The sequence below is a fragment of the Chlorocebus sabaeus genome, chromosome 24, assembly GCF_047675955.1.
Source record: "Chlorocebus sabaeus isolate Y175 chromosome 24, mChlSab1.0.hap1, whole genome shotgun sequence".
NCBI lineage: Eukaryota > Metazoa > Chordata > Mammalia > Primates > Cercopithecidae > Chlorocebus > Chlorocebus sabaeus.
In genome coordinates this window covers 54,253,337-54,269,280 of record NC_132927.1, presented here as the reverse complement: position 1 = coordinate 54,269,280, position 15,944 = coordinate 54,253,337, and the positions used below count along the sequence as shown (strand labels likewise).

At 48.8% G+C, this 15,944-nt stretch overlaps 1 protein-coding gene across 6 annotated transcripts in view; it reads right to left on the bottom strand.

The window, feature by feature from the left end:
* Positions 1 to 8,063: 8,063 nt before the first annotated feature.
* ADCK1 (aarF domain containing kinase 1) overlaps positions 8,064 to 15,944 on the bottom strand; it is a 128,757-nt gene continuing 120,876 nt past the window's right edge. For all 6 annotated transcript variants that reach the window (XM_007987421.3, XM_073011201.1, XM_073011203.1 and 3 more), the window contains 2 exons: positions 10,262 to 10,455; positions 8,064 to 8,792 (listed from right to left, as the gene is read on the bottom strand). In XM_007987421.3, coding sequence (XP_007985612.1) covers positions 8,621 to 8,792; positions 10,262 to 10,455 — 366 coding nt within the window. In that variant the 3' untranslated portion in view covers positions 8,064 to 8,620. The remainder of the gene's footprint in view (positions 8,793 to 10,261; positions 10,456 to 15,944) is intronic.

Genomic DNA, 15,944 nt, shown 5'->3' with positions numbered 1-15,944 from the left:
TCAAATTCATTCATTGGTGCCTATGAGACCTCAGTTCAACACCCACAAATTCTGGGATGGGGGACAACCCAGCATTGAGCAGAGAAGGCAAGTGCCTGTGTGAGCTCAGGCTGCCATAGCAAAGTACCATAAAGTACATGGCCTAAACAACAGAAATTCTTTTTCTCACAGTTCCGGAGCCTGGAAGTCCAAAGTCAATGTGCCAGCCCAGTTGGTTTCTGGTGCTGTCTTCCTGGCTTGCAGACAGCCACCTTCTCACTATGTCCTCGCATGGCCTTTCCTTTGTGCACATGTGGAAAGAAAAAGAGCTCTGGTACCTCTTCCTCTTCTTACAAGGACACCAGTCCTATAGGTTTAGGGCCCCAGTCTTATGACCTCATCTAACCTCATTAATTCCTTTAAGGCCTAATCTCCAAATAGTCACATTTGGGGTTGGGACTTCAACATAAGAATGTTGGGAGAACATAATTCAGTCCATACAGTGACCAAACAAAACATCCTACTGTGCTCATTGCCTCAAGGTCACAAAATAGCTGCTGTAGTTCCAGATGTCCAAAACCACACACCAGTCTCCCTTACAGGAAGAGAGAACAAGGGGCAACACTAACAAACTATACCTTTATCAACTTCTAAAGAAAAATTCCACCGGATGTGGTGGCTCACACCTGTAATCCCAATACTTTGGGAGGCTGAGGCAGGCAGATCACTTGAGGCCAGGAGTTCAAAACCAGCCTGGCCAACATGGTGAAACCCCATCTCTAATTTAAAAAAAAGAAAAGAACAACTTGTCCAGAAGCCCTCCATAAGATTCCCCTTCACTTTGTATGTCATGTGCCACTTCTAGCTGCAAGGGAGGCTGGGAAAGCAAGATCTCACTTTTCCAGTCTCTCAAGTAGAAGGTAAGAGTTAAGGGGGTTGGAAATAGTCTGCCACAGCAGCTGTTTAAAAAATTTAAAATATCTGTGGAAGACTTACTATGGTTTAGCTTCTCCAAACACTCTCCTAGTACACAGTATCTATTATCTAACTTGATCCTCCCAATGTACCCTATGAGGCAGGTACTATTATCTCCACTATTCAAATTTGGGAATTGAGGCCCAGAGAGGTTGGGTTACTTGCCTAAGATCACACAGAACACTGAGGGCAAAAGGATTTGAGCTTAGGCCAACTCAAGGGCCAGCCCTTAATTACGACCCCACGCTGCCTCAGAGACAGGCAGGGTGGGATCATAATTAAGGGCTGGGCCCTTGAGTTCACCATCCATCAACAGAGGTCGGTAGATGCTGATATGTACATGCTTACTTTTAGCAAGAGAAAGCAAGTAGTGGGCAGGAAAGGAGACCTCCCACCCACTACACAGCCCTGGCAGCTAAGTTGTCCTGACAGCTCCAAGAGGACAGGGAACAGCCAGAGCCCCTGACCTCTGTCCCCAGTTCACCCTGGGGAGCCAGGAAGGACTCCATGTCCCACCCAGGGTCAGCCTTGGAGAGAAAAAAGTCCACACTGCTGACCATATGTCCCTCCAGCCTTCCCTCTCCATGATTACCCACCCATAGAAAGGGCCACCAACCACTTCAAACATTCATCACCTGGGGCTCATGGGCTTGATACAGCTGGCCACCAGCTCAGGTGAGACGCTGGCTGGCCCCTGCTGGGCACCAACAGGTGGCTGCCAGGTTGGGTTGGTGCAGAGGGTTCCAAGCCCACCACTCATGGGGACTGATCAGAGAGCTCCATGCCAACACCCCACCGGGGAGTCCCATTTCTAGAACTGCAAATACACCTGGAAAACAAAATCCGTAGTGCCAGGCCTACCTTTTGGGAAGGGCTCAATGTTCATGTTTCTGATGTTACATCCATTTGTCATTACATTTGTGTGTATGCATAAAGAGTGAATTTGTGATCAATGCAAACATGAAAGCCACACCACCCTTTATATTACCTTCTTGCAGCATATCTGCAGCTTTTCGTTTCCGGAGCGCCTTTTAATTTGGGAGTAGCCAGGCTCTCTTACTCTCAAAGAGGTGCTGCCTAATTCTCACAGGTGGGGTTCATGAGCTGCATTTCTTCCTTCTCTGGAAGACACCTGGAAGGGGTGAGAGCCTGAAGCAGGGGTCCCCACCCTTTAATTTCGTTGAGCATTAAAGAACGAAAGCAGTAAGTCATGTTGATATCTTGTTCTCTGGATAGGATGCAATGAGAGGGCCACTTTCACCTGTGTTGTGTTTGTTTCAAAACCCCTAACTCCAGTCTAATCATGAGAAAACATCAGACAAACTCAAACTGAGAGACATTCTACAAAACACCTGAGCAGTTACTCTTCAAAAGTGTCAAGGTCATGAAAAACAAGGAGAGTCAGAGAAACTGTCACAGATAGGAGGACACTAAGGAGACATGACAACAGAATGCCAGGGGGCATCCTGGATGGGGTCCTGGGACACAGAGGACATTAGTGAGGAAGCTGGTGTAATCTAAAGACAAAACACAATTCTAAAAAAATGCCTGGCCCCTGGCCAGGTGCAGCAGCTCAGACCTGTAATCCTAGCACTTTGGGAGGCCAAGGCGGGCAAATCACTTGAACCCAGGAGTTCAAGACCAGCCTGGGCAACATAGCAAGAACCCATTTCTACCAAAAAAAAAAAAAAAAAATGCAAAAAAAAAAAATAGCCAGGCATGGTGGCACATGCCTGTAGTCCCAGGTACCTGGAAGGCTGAGGTGGGAGGATCACCTGAGCTCAGGAGGTCAAGGCTACAGTGAGCTGTGATCACACCACTGCACTCCAGCCTGGGCAACAGAGTGAGGCCCTGTCTCAAAAAGATGCCTGGTCCCAATTCAAACCAATTATATCAGAATTTTGAGCATTTGAAGCTTTCCAGGTGGTTGCTCTGGACAGGTAGGGTTAAGAACCATAGATCAGTGATTTTGAATCTGAGTGTGAGCATCCAAATCCCCAGGAAGGCTTATTAAAACAGTTGGGTGGGTCTCCCCCAGAGTTTCTGATTCAGTGAGTCTGGAGTGAGGCTTGATAATTTGCATGTTTCAACAAGTTCCCAGGTGCTGAGTGTGCTGCTGGTCCTGAGAACATACATTCAGAACCACTGACCTAGATCCTTGCAACTCAAAGTATGGACCAGCAGCATCGGCATCACCTGGGAGCTGGTTAAACATGCAAAAACCTCAGGCCTCATCCCAGACTCACTGAGTCAGAACCTGCGTTTTAACAAGATCCCAAGTTATGCATTTATGCATGAAAATCTGAGAGGGATTGCTCTAGAATGAACGTGCAGGGAGAGGGAATGAGGAAATAGGAGCTGAAATGGCAAGGGTCAGGGAGGCTTAATATCCATCATTTCACCAGTCTTAAGAGTCTATCCTTTCTTCTCGCACACAGGAAAGTGAAAAATAGGAGCAAACATCAGAGGAACTCTGCAATAATCAAGCCAAAAGCAGAACTGGACAGAAAGAGCCTTCACTGCCCCCAGCAGTGCTGGCCAGGGACACAGCGACCTGGCTGGGAGGGTGTCCTACCTAGCTGATGGCAGGACTGAGGTAGCTTCTGCAGAAACCAAGCAAACCAGGCCAGGAGGTACTGACTGCAAGAAAAAGGACATGGCAGATAGAGCCCAAAGTTTAACATTTACTCTTTTGAGGGCTGATCCTGTCCTTCCTTCATTAAAGGAGTGAAAACCAAGGCAGCCTGGGCAGCCCTATAATAGACATTGCTTCCCAGGAAGGAAAGAGTGGGAGAGACAGGGAGAAGGAAGCAAGGAGGAAGGGGACAAAAAGGAAAAAGAGGAAGAAGGGCAGAGGCTTTTTGAACAAATGGGTCCTTACCAAACAGCTTTTTTTTTTTTTTTTTTTTTTTTTTTTTTTTTTTTTTTTGAGACAGAGTTTCTCACTCTTGTTGCCCAGGCTGGAGTACAATGGCACCATCTTGGCTCACTGCAACCTCCACCTCACAGGTTCAAGCGATTCTCCTGCCTCAGCCTCCTGAGTAGCTGGGATTACAGGCACCCACCACCATGCCCAGCTAATTACTTTTGTATTTTTAGTAGAGACGGGTTTTCACCATGTTAGTCAGCCTGGTCTCAAACGCTTGACCTCAAGTGATCCACCCACCTCAGCCTCCCAAAGTGCTCGGATTATAGGCATCAGCCACCACACCCAGCCCCAAACAGCTTTTACCGAAATGTTTTGTGGACTTAAGGCTTGGGGGTTGGGCTGCAGGGGCGGGGGAAGGGGCTGGTCTTCCCACAGTTCCCATTTGACCAGTTACCAGTGGCAGTGGTACCCAGTCACTCAGCATTCAGGACCTCTCTTTAAATATGGGCCCTCCTGATCTAGCCCAAGAAATAGCACTGCTACACTGGGGCAGGCTGCCAGGAAGACACCACCCTCTGTGGTTCTTTCATCCTGTTGAGATTATACTCGATCACCAGCTCCCAGCTTGGATCCTAGCTCCTCGTGGCTACACTCTTCCTAACGACTTAAGTCCCAAGTGCCACTCTGTGTGACTCCATTTAAAACTCACATTTGCCTAAACTGAGGGCTATTCCAAACCTCCCAACAAATTCCATTGCCCAGGATTTGCTGGGGTGCCTCTTGGAGCCACTTCGTTTTCTGAGATGATATTAGATGCTTGCAGTTTTGGAGCCCTGCAGCTGTGGCAGTAGGGCCCGGGGCATCCTGTAATGCTGAAACAGGCCATCTCTGATCTTGAGAGTAGGTTAGGAATGCTGCAGAAGTTAACCTGACACCTAAGCAGCACCTCATGAGAGATGAGAGCATGTGCAGCTTTTTAAATACACAGATTTCAACACCCCCTAAAAAAACAAAGAATGGTGCAATTCTATTTCTTATTTTTATTTTTTGAGATGAGGTCTTGCTCTGTCACCCAGGCTGGGGTGCAGTGGCACAGTCTCAGCTCACTGCAACCTCCCGGGTTCAAGTGATTCTCCTGCCTCAGCCTCAGCCTCCAGAGTAGCTGGGGAGGCGTCAGGTGCGCAACACCATGCCTGGCTAATTTTTGTATTTTTATAATAGACTTTGCTTCCACAGCAAAGTCACGCGCCACCATGCCTGGCTAATTTTTGTATTTTTAGTAGTGATGGGGTTTCACCATACTGGCCAGGCTGGTCTCGAACTCCTGACCTCGTGATCCACCCACCTCGGCCACCCAAAGTGCTGGGATTACAGGCGTGAGCCACCATGCCCAGCCAAATAGTACAATTCTAAATGCTTGCATGCTTATGAGCACTGTACCATAAGCCAGGACATCTACACTTACATATCTGAGAGGCTCTGGACCAAATAGGCCAGAGTCAGAATTCCTCTTCCCTCCACCTAAGAAGAGGGAGGAGGAGTAATAGCTATGTTGCCTAAATCAAAGAGGCCAATGACTAGGTTAAATAAGAAGTATCCACATGTTATGAGAAAACATTCATCAAAACTGGTGATGCCTAGCAGAGAGACATTATCACTGCTGGGGGTGAGGGAAGCTGCAGAATTTTGTTGAAAAGCACCAAACCCAAATCAATGGCCAACCCTCATGGCAAATTCCACAGGAGAGAGAAGGGATCAGGGCAAAGTTCACCCGAGTGTTTCTGAACTGCAGAACAAGATCCGGGAGAGAGGGTTCTCCTACAGATTTGAACTCCAGAGATGACTCCACCCAAGCCAAATAGAAGGCCCAGGACAGCAGCCAGTCAATAAAAGCTTACCTCAGCCCCAGGATAAGTCAAGAACACACCACAGTGGTTGTCAAATGATGAAGAATTTGCCTGGTCTTTGTGCTGGTTCCTCTAAATCCCTGGAGACTCCCAAGGGATAGGAATGTCTGTTATTCATGGTGTGCCCCTTGTGGCACACCTAAGTTTATACTAACTAGATGACTTTGAATGGGGGCAAGATTACCCCAGCCTCCTCTGGGGAGGGGAAAGAAACAGGAGACTGAGTTCGTTTAATGTGGTCCATGATTCAATAAATCATGCCTGTGTAATAGGACCCCAATAAAAACTCTGAACACTGAAGCTTGGTGAACACATTGATGTGCCAAGAAGGTGGTGCCCCTTAATCCCATGGGGAGAGGACATGGAAGTTCTGCACTCAAGACCCTCCCAGATCTCCCCTGTGTGGCTCATGTGGCTGGTCCTGAGTTGTGTCCTTTATATTAAAACTGTAATTACAAGTAGAGTGCTTTCCTGAGTTCTGTGGATCATTCTAGCAAACTATCAAACACGAGGGGGCTATGGGAATCCCCAAATTTGTAGTTGGTCAGAAGTACAGGTGGTCTGGGGCCCCCACACCTGAAGCTTGTGGCTGAAGTGAGGGCAGTCTGATGGGGAACTGTGTCCTCAAGACTGCAGAGTTTGCACTAACTGCAGCTGGTTAGTGTCAGAACTGAACTGCAGAAATGTAGTGGTCCAGGTCCATCCTGTCTTAGGCCCTGGGTAACATCTGGTGGTAGTCTGCATCTTCCAGGGCTTTTGCCTTCTTTACCCATCGACTCCCTCCTCTTACCCTACTCCTGTAAATCCAATTTCCTCTGAATTCAGGACATTTGAGACCCAAACTCAGGCATGTAAGACAGCCCAAGAAGCAAATATATTCCATCTCTACAGACTGTAGAATTTAAAAGAACAAAATTTAAAACTACAGGCCTGTGTGACCACAGGCAAATTACTAAACCTCTCTGAGCCTTGGTCCCCACCTCTGTAAGATGAGACTAATAACCTCTCCATCACAGAGCTGATGGGACAACTCAGTGATGTAACATATTTGCAGAGCCTAACACAGGCTCTCACATATGGCAGGTACTCAGTAAACATCCACCTCCTTCCTTGCTATCTTCACACAGCCCCATACTCCCAACTCTTCTTGCCTCTCTGCTCACCCCAGCTAACTGTTCTGGGTGCTGGGCCCACTGGCACCATGCTGATGTTTTAGATCCCAGGACAGTGGGAAGCCAACCATTACACATACCCAAACTAAAAAGCAAGTAACCATGACCTTGAACGGAAAGGACATTTATATTTACTTCAGTGGCTATAAAAGACACCATAAAATAGACTATGCAGCACACATCCTCACGATTAATAATCAGATATTGCAAATTATACTCTCCGGTCCCTGGGTGCATCCAACTGGTCACTAAGAACAATTAATTCTTTCGGGAAATAAAAGGATTGTGAATTGTCGCTGATCACTGAAAAATCTGCTTGCTGTACTATGAATAAAGAGTACAGAAAATTAGGCTCAAATTCAGGATTTTTTCTGCCCTTGTGAATTGGGTGAAGTAAGATCAGAGGGGCTCAAACACAATTATTGTCCGTGAAAGCAGACAGTAGGACCTGCCAATGACAAAGACATGGGACTTAGAGCAGGAGTTTAGGGATGTCCAAGAAACAGAAGCAGACAACCAGGCTCGAGGAGAGGCAGTGCTGGCAGCAAGCAATGGGGTAGAAACACAGAAGTTTCCAAGTGAAAACCTAGCCACAGTGACGGAGGTTTCAGCAAGAGGACTAAGGTCTCCAGGAGGACTGGGGGCAGACAAGTAGAATTCCAGGGCTAAAATTGGGGCCACTGAATGAGAACCAAAGGGATAAGTCAGGAAACAGTAGAACAAGGTTGGTGCTCAGGTCACAGAAAACCAAGGTGCAAGGTTTCAGCTGAGCCTCTGAGTTCCTGGCCCTGGGCTTCTTAACTCCTCCAACCAGAGTCTCAGAGTCTTGGAAGGTGAGAGAAACCCCCAAGAAGCAGGAAGTAGCCCCACAGTTGAAGTGGCCCCACAGGTTGGAAGGATTATAGGAGCAAGAAGCCAGGCAGAAGATCACACCAATATTCAATTCAGGTCCACTCTGACCTAATGAGCATTGTGGGCGAACTCCCAACCTAGAATACAAATCCCACCAAACAGCCCCGGGCCTTCTGTTCCCTAGATCTCCCTGGGAAACCCTGAGGAAGCGGCAACCAAGAGGAACCGTAAGCCCTTGGCGAGGACCATGAGCACACTCTGGAAGGGCATGTGCCTTCGGTCAAGTGAGTTATGATGGACAAACCCTGCAACCTTGAAGGAGTTTTTATTGAAACAGTACAGAAAACACCAAAGGTCACTGACAGCAGTGAGCTCACGGCTGCAATGGAGTCGGCCCCAGATGCCAAACCACCTCGCTGAGGTGTGACGTCCTCTGGAGGGTGACATGGCAGGAAAGGGAAGCTGTTCTCTGTCAAGTTCAGAGACCATGTTCACCTCCAACAAAATCAAACTCCCTACAAGTTCAGTGTGCCCCCAGTGGCACCCGTGGCACGTCTTGGCAATGGGAAGGGTTAATGGAAGTAGTGGGGACATCCAACCCAATGGCACATACCAGGAGTGGGAGTGTAGGCTGCTGAGTCTTCTTGCAGAAGAAGAGAGAGCTATGCCACAGTTCAGCCTGTGGGCCCTGAGATAAGGGCCACAGTATGCGGAGAGGATTCCAAAAGAGGAGGAAGATGGTGACATGGACAGTGACTCTGGGGCTGCAGGCCACCATGTGGCAAAAATGGAGCAGCTGAGTGGAGGCAGGATGAGGGGCTGAGGAGTGGAAAGACATCAAAATGGGGGAGGGAGAGCAATTCCAATCAGAGTGGAGCAGGGAACAGCCAGCATATTAGGGCCAAGACCCGGTCGGCCAGCTTCAACCCCTTCACACGCAGGATGAGCTCATGGAGGTTGATCTGCCATAAGTTGAAGGCCTCTCTGAAAGAGATCTGGGTCCTTCTGAAGAATGAACAGGTATTCTTCTTCTTGTGCCTGGAAGAAGGGAAAGAAGAAGGAGAAAAGAAATAAAGAGGCAAGAAACACCAGCTCTGTATCATTTACAAAAACTAAAGATGGTGGCTTTGGCCAACTCACCAGCTCCCTGCCCCTACGGACCTCTCTTGGATACAGGATCATACTATACCACTACCCAATCAGGAGCCAGAGGAACTCAAATATTTCAAAGGAGTTTTTCAAATAAGTGGGATAAATAAAAGCAGTTGTTTCACAGGGCATCAAAGGTCTAATAAACCCATTGGGTAGATCATTCCAATGTTTCTTTCTCCAAAAGCATGGTGAATATATGCCAACCAAGAATCCCCCAAACTCAAAAATAGTCAAAGCCTTTCCAAACTTTCTAAGGATAAGAATCACTTGGAAACCTGGTCAGGTGGTCCTGGGAGGCTAAGGCCATTATGAATTCAGCCCAGCTCAATCCCTTCTGCACCCACAAAAGGACATGATGAAAACGTGTTTATGATGATAACCTATTCAAGACTTCATTTCCTGAACCCTCAGAGGAAGAATACATCAAAGTTGGCCCTTTCAGTGTGCAGTATATTATGCTGTAAACTAATTCAATATTTGATAGTGGGCACATGATATAGGTTCCCAGAATGGTCCATTCCTAGCATGGAAGGGCTGGGAATTGAGCATCATCTAAGCTTCCTCTCTTGAGTGAGAACAATCAGCCAGAGTGTGGCCCTTCCAATGTATTCGTCACACTCAGTAATAGAGCCTGAAACCCTCTTTCCTCTGGAACCAGCTCCTTGAGGAAGCACACTTCTCTTCCTCATTAATGCCCAAAGGTGCCGAGGCATCTAAAAAGATCTGAAGCCAGACATGGTGGCTCACGCCTGTAACCCCAGGAATTTGGGAGGCCAAGGCAGGTGGATCACTTGAGGTCAGGAGTTCGAAACCAGCCTGGCCAACATGGTGAAACCCTGTCTCTACTAAAATATAAAAATTAGCTGGGCGTGGTGGTAGGAGCCTGTAATTCTAACTACTCGGGAGACTGAGGCAGGAGAATCGCTTGAACTCAGGAGATGAAGGTTGCAGTGAGCCGATATCACACCACTCTACTCCAGCCTGGGGGACAGAGTCAGACTCTGTCTCAAAAAAGAAAATAAATAAATTAAATAAATAAATAGATCTGAGATCAAGAGAACCTGAGTCACACTCTCACCTACAGGACAAAGAGCACTGGCCTGGTTGACAAGTTCCAGGACCAATTAATAGAGAGATAGACATCAGGGCTTCCTGTCCTCAAACTTGGGATACTTGGATGGGGCTGAGACTCTCAGAAAACATTTCAAACTTTAACTTTTCCTGCAGGGAGATCTGGAGATTTGGAAGCTCAGGCAGGACCCTGTAGACTGGTGGGGAAAGGTGGCAGCAAAAGCAGGACCCCTAGGGCAGGCCAGGGGGCTAGGAGGGGAAGAGAGGGAGGAGCCCACACTCACTCGGCTAGCGCTCTGATGCAGCAACGTGACATGTTGAGAAAGGAGCTGGCACTGGCGCGGGTGCCCAGGGCGGCCTCGATGCCACGCAGCAGGTCATTGGTCTTCAAGATGAGCAGCATCTGGCGCGGCACATGGTTGAGGAGCTGGCTGATCTGGGGCAGGTAGTTGGCCGCGTTGTTGCGAATCTCTAAGTCCTGAGGCAGCAATGGGGAGACAGAAACAGATGGTTGGTATGGGCAGTGGGGCCAGGGGTGGCAGGGGTCTGGCAAGCTGTGACCAGAGGGCTGCAAAGAAGTCCCAGGAGGGAGCTTCAGGCACCGCTGTCTTGGCACTGCTAGGAGCACTCCCAATAGACAAGTCTAGCACAAGGCGCTCTATAGCCTGACAAACCCGGAAGGGGATGTCTCAGCCAAACTTCTAGGAAAGCGTTGGATGTGACACAGGATACATTGAGAGAGACCAGGTTATTCTCCGAGGCTTTTTCACTGGCCACCAATTTCAGATCAGGTCTGGAAGGACCCCCAGAAGCCAGTACCAGCTGAGTCTGGTTTCCTACCCCTCCAAGCCTAGCTCAGGCTGACCTGACTTCAACCCAACTCCAAAGTCCTGCCCCATAGCCTGCACCCCACCAGACCGTGCTGCTGCTCACGCTCCATTGCTTACCACTGTCCTCGCATGGGAGCCAGTCTCATCCCACCTGTGGCCCAAGGTCTGATGCCCTGGTTTAGGATCCAGGATTAGCCCTTCATGCTGGTCATCGCCACAGCCCTTGACCCATCTGGTCTTTAAGTTGGGGGTCTGGCCTCCCCACAATCCCTGTCCCTACACTCTTCACAGCTCTAGGCAGATAACTGCCCCCAGCCAAATCCTAAATATAAGTGTGGTTCTGACCCCTTTTCAGTCTCCGTAGATATGATGATGATGGTGACGATAAGCACCATATATTGAGCATTTACTAAAGAAGCCAGGCACTTTGACAATTTCGGCATGTATTAATTGATTTAATCCTCACAACAACCCTATCAGCGTATTATCCCCATTTAAGATGAGGAAACAGAGGCATTGAGAAGTTAAGTGCGAGTAAATGGTGAGATGGGACGTGAACCCAGGCAGTCCAGCTCCCGAGCCTGTGCCCTCACCATCTGGCAATACCACACCTCCTCACCTCACCGCAGGACTCCACGACTCTGGGTAAGTCCTCTAATCTGTTTCAACTCAGTGTCCTCACCCAAATACTGGGAATGCCAATACCCTCTGTGCCCACCTCCCAGCAGCACTGGGAGGGTCACCAGAGATAAGGTCTGAGGAAGCAATCAGTGCCAAGTCACAATGAGGAGACCTGGCGTGCTGTCGAAAGGCTTTACCACCCCACTCCTCTCTGAAGCAGCAGTGCTCTCAGTGCTTTCAGGAGCACATGTGGGCTGCTGAGAACAGAGTCACTGTAAAACTTGAAATGTCTTGAAATGCCTCTCAGGCAGGAGCTATCAGGCTGGCACATCTCAACACAAAGCCAGACTTCAAGAGGTGCCTGCAGCCACAGCTACAAGTCCCCTGCTCACCGCAGGGAACCCCCCCCCTCCCGCAGCATGGTCAGGACTGGCCTGGCAAAAGCCTCTCAGCTCCTTCACTCACCCAGGCTACTACCGGGAGACAGCTCTCAGAGCAGCAGAGTCTCCAGCTAAGACACATCCTGATGGTGGGTGTCTGCAGTAGACACTGTTGGGTATCTACCTGAGTCTTCACCCCAATCTCCTTTATTAAAAGAACCCAGGATCACGCCTGTAATCGTAGCATTTCGGGAGGCTGAGGCTGGTGGATCACGACGTCAGGAGTTCGAGACCAGCCTGGCCAACACAGTGAAACCCCATCTTTACTAAAAATACAAAAGCTAGCCAGGCATGGTGGCACATGCCTGTAGTCTCAGCTACTCGGGAGGCTGAGTCAGGAAAACCGCTTGAACCCGGGAGGCAGAGGTTGTAGTGAGCTGAGATCACACCACTGCACTCCAGCCTAGGCAACAGAGTGAGACTCTGTCTCAAAAAAAAAAGTGTTCACTTGATCCCTTGGGTCATGCTCCGTTGGGAGGTGCAGCCCCTCCCTGGCCCCAGCAGAGAATCTGGATTGAGTTCAGCCAGGGCTGGCTCTGAGCTCTCAGCCCCTTGCCACATGACTGGTTTAGGCAGGGACACGTGACCTGCTTCAGCCAATGAGGCAAGCGGAGGTTGTTGGAGGGAGGCCGACACTTCTAGAAAAGGTTTTCTTGCTCTTAAATTATATAAGGAGACTTAGCACCTTATTCCTGCCTCTAGCGACCACTGAATGAAGATGTAAAGCTTGGAACCACCACAGTCATCTTGGAATTGTGATGGAAAGCCCAGAGAATCATGAGTTAGCCCGGGGACCTGAATTTGTTGATCCACTGAGCTAACCCACCCATCTCCAGGCTTCTTGTAGGAGAGAGAACAAATTCCTTATGTTTAAGCCATGGTTAGTTGGGGAAAACATTCTCCCTCATATAATGTTGGAGGTTCCCCTAATCTTCAATGACAGCAGGGCTCAGAAAGACCAAGCCTGTGGATCCCTGAGATCAGGCTGACCTGGAGTAGCTAACTTTATGATCCATCTGGGTTGTCCAAAGTGAGCAAATGGAGTAAGTATCTCCAGAACGTTCAAAAATGTCCCTCTACCAGACCCAGTCCCAGGATGGCAGGGACCTTATAAAAAGATGTACAAGACGGGGTCTTTGCCTTCCAAGTGCTCACCACATAGTTGGAGAGTTAAGGTGTGCAGACAAATAACTACAAGGGGCATGGTGTACTTGCCTTGGTAGTAATAAAGGAATTAAGGGGTGACTTTTGGCAAAGGTGGTAAGAACAGGCTTTCTGGAAGAGATAAGACTTTTTCAAAGGACTGGCATTTAAACTGAGTCTTTATCAATGAATAAGAATGCAAAAACAGGCTCGGTGCGGTGGCTCATGCCTGTAATCCCAGCACTTTGGGAGGCCGAGGTGGGTGGATCACAAGGTCAGGAAATCGAGACCATCCTGGCCAATATGGCAAAACCCCGTCTCTACTAAATATATAAAAATTAGCCGGGTGCGGTGGCACATGCCTGTAAACCCAGCTACTCGGGAGGCTGAGGCAGGAGAATCGCTTGAACTCAGGAGGCAGAGGTTGCAGTGAGCCAAGACTGCGCCACTGCACTCCAGCCTAGACAACAGAGTGAGACTCTGTCTCAAAAAAAAAAAAAAAAGAAAGAAAGAAAAGAAAAAGAAAAGAAAAAAAGAATGCAAAAACAAAATTCTATCTTAGTTAATAAAAACAAATATATACTGAGAAACTAGTACATGCCATGTGACCTCATCCAGGCCTGAAGTTTTAAATATCACCTTACCCTGAAGACTCTTAAATTTGTATTTTAAGTCTAGACCTCTTCTGTGAACTCCAGATGCCCATGACATCTCTACCTGTTCAAGAGAACCGTGACTACCTCACCTCAAATATGTCCTTCCCAGTCTTCCCTATGACAGGAAGTACCACCATCCCCCACCATAAAACTCATCCCAAAAAGCTATGATGCAGCCTTGGCCCTGCCCTTTCCCTCCTCTCCACATCCAGTCCTACAGAAACTCAATCTTACTTCCAAAACACACCTTGACTCCACTGCCTCTCTCCATCTCTGTTGCCACCGGTGTAGCCTAAGCCCCTGTCATCTCTCAACCTGGAGTCCTGGCCCAGGCTCCTAAATGATCGCCACCACTCATCTCACCCCACTCGAGAGAGATACTTAAAAAGAACAGGTCTGGGCCTCTCCCCCTCCTGCTCAGAGCCTATCAAGGGTTTTGTTTTGTGCTGAGAATTAATTGGAACCTCTTCCCATGGCTTTTAAGACCCTGTGTAATGATCTTCCTGCCCACGACTCCTCCAACTTCTCATCCCACCATCCTCCTCACCACACTCTGGGCCATACCAAACGCTTTCTTTCCCCTTGGCTTGAGTGTGCCTGGAATGTGTCCTTCAAGCTCCTCCTGGAACTGGTGCCTTTCCTGTCCTTTGGGCCTCAGCTGAAATGTCACCTCCTTAAGTCAGGTCTTCTCTGAGTGCTGCCCCACCCCCTTCCTCACAGCACCCTACTTGTTTCGTCCAGGGCACTGACAACCTGCAATTATTCCATTCACCTGTTTGTCCACTTGTTTACTGTCTGTCTCCCTCAACCAAAGTGTAAATTACACAGAAGGCCTGTCTGCCTGTTCATCATGGGATCCTCAGCTCGTACCCATGGCCCCACAAAAACAAACGTTTGTCAAATGAACAAACTTCAGGAACTGTGGGTAGGCACCTTACATGCACTATCAATAAAGTGGAAATTATCCTTACCATCCCTATTTTACAAAAGAGGAAAATTGTCTCTCTTCCTTTGAGATGATGGACTTCAAGGCTGTAGAAGCCGAGAGCAGTTGGTGGCCATCTTTGCCACCAAGCTTGCTGGAGAAAGATGTCAACTTGGAGGAAAGTGGAGCCAAGAGATGGAGATGGATGGCCTCTTTGATGACATCGTTTGAGAATCTGGATCTAGCCATTCCCAAAGCTGCCTATCACAAAGCAGCTTACAGGGTAAGCAGCTTACCCTGAGGCTCAAAGAGGTGATGAGGACCACCCAAGGTCACACTGTAAGGAAGAAGAGGCACTGGAGCCCAGGGCTTTCTGACTGCACAGGCAGAACCCTGTCCCTGGTGGTGAGCAGGGGCCTCAGCTGGAGCCCAAGGCCATCCCCCACGTGGATTCAGGCAAGTCTAAGTGGGTCTGGCAAATTAATAGGCTGTGAAGACAGCAGCCAATTCCTGGAGGCTGGAAAAGCCTCCTGGAAGGGAGCCCACCTTGGGCCAGGAGGAATGAGCTCGCCCCCATAAGCCTCTGTTGTGCAAGCAGAGGTGGGTCTGAGTACCCGGTGGAGGTGCTCCCAATATGTCTCCTGGCCCAGACTCCATGAGACTCTTGTCTAGGTGAAATGGAGAAATGAGCTACAAATAGTGACCACAAAAAAGCTGCTTTAGCCTGGTCAACATGGCGAAACCCCGTCTCTACTAAAAACACAAAAATTAGCCACGCATGGTGACATGCACCTGTAGTGCCAGCCACTTGGGAGGCTGAGACAAGAGAATCACTTGAACCCAGGAGACGGAGGTTGCAGTGAGCCGATATCATGCCACTGCACTCCAGCCTGGGTGACAGAGCGAGACTCGTCTCAAAAAAAAGAAACAAAAAAAAAGTCTGCAGACAATGAGATGAGCACCCCTGCTTGAGTGCCACCCGAGTAGCGAAGGGCTATGTCAGCTTGGTGCCTTAGAGGAGCCATGTGACGGGAGACAGTGCCAGGCAGAACACAGCAGTACTGCCAGATTTATTTAAGAGACAGTCCCTAAGGATTCCCAGAGGTCCTGTGGGAGAACTTGGGGAAGGCCTGGAATCTAGTGTGAGTGGGTCAGAGCTAAAGCTACAGAAGTCTGAGTTATTATGGTTAATGCACCCCTGTTTCCTCCAGACTGATAAGGCTTGAAGGGGAGCTAGGGAGATATCACCCCCTTTCCCTCCTTCCATCCAGGGCACTATTTCTCCTTGTCTTTCTCTTCATATCGAATATAGTCCCAATTCTTCCCCTCCCCCCACACACAGCGCACCAGCC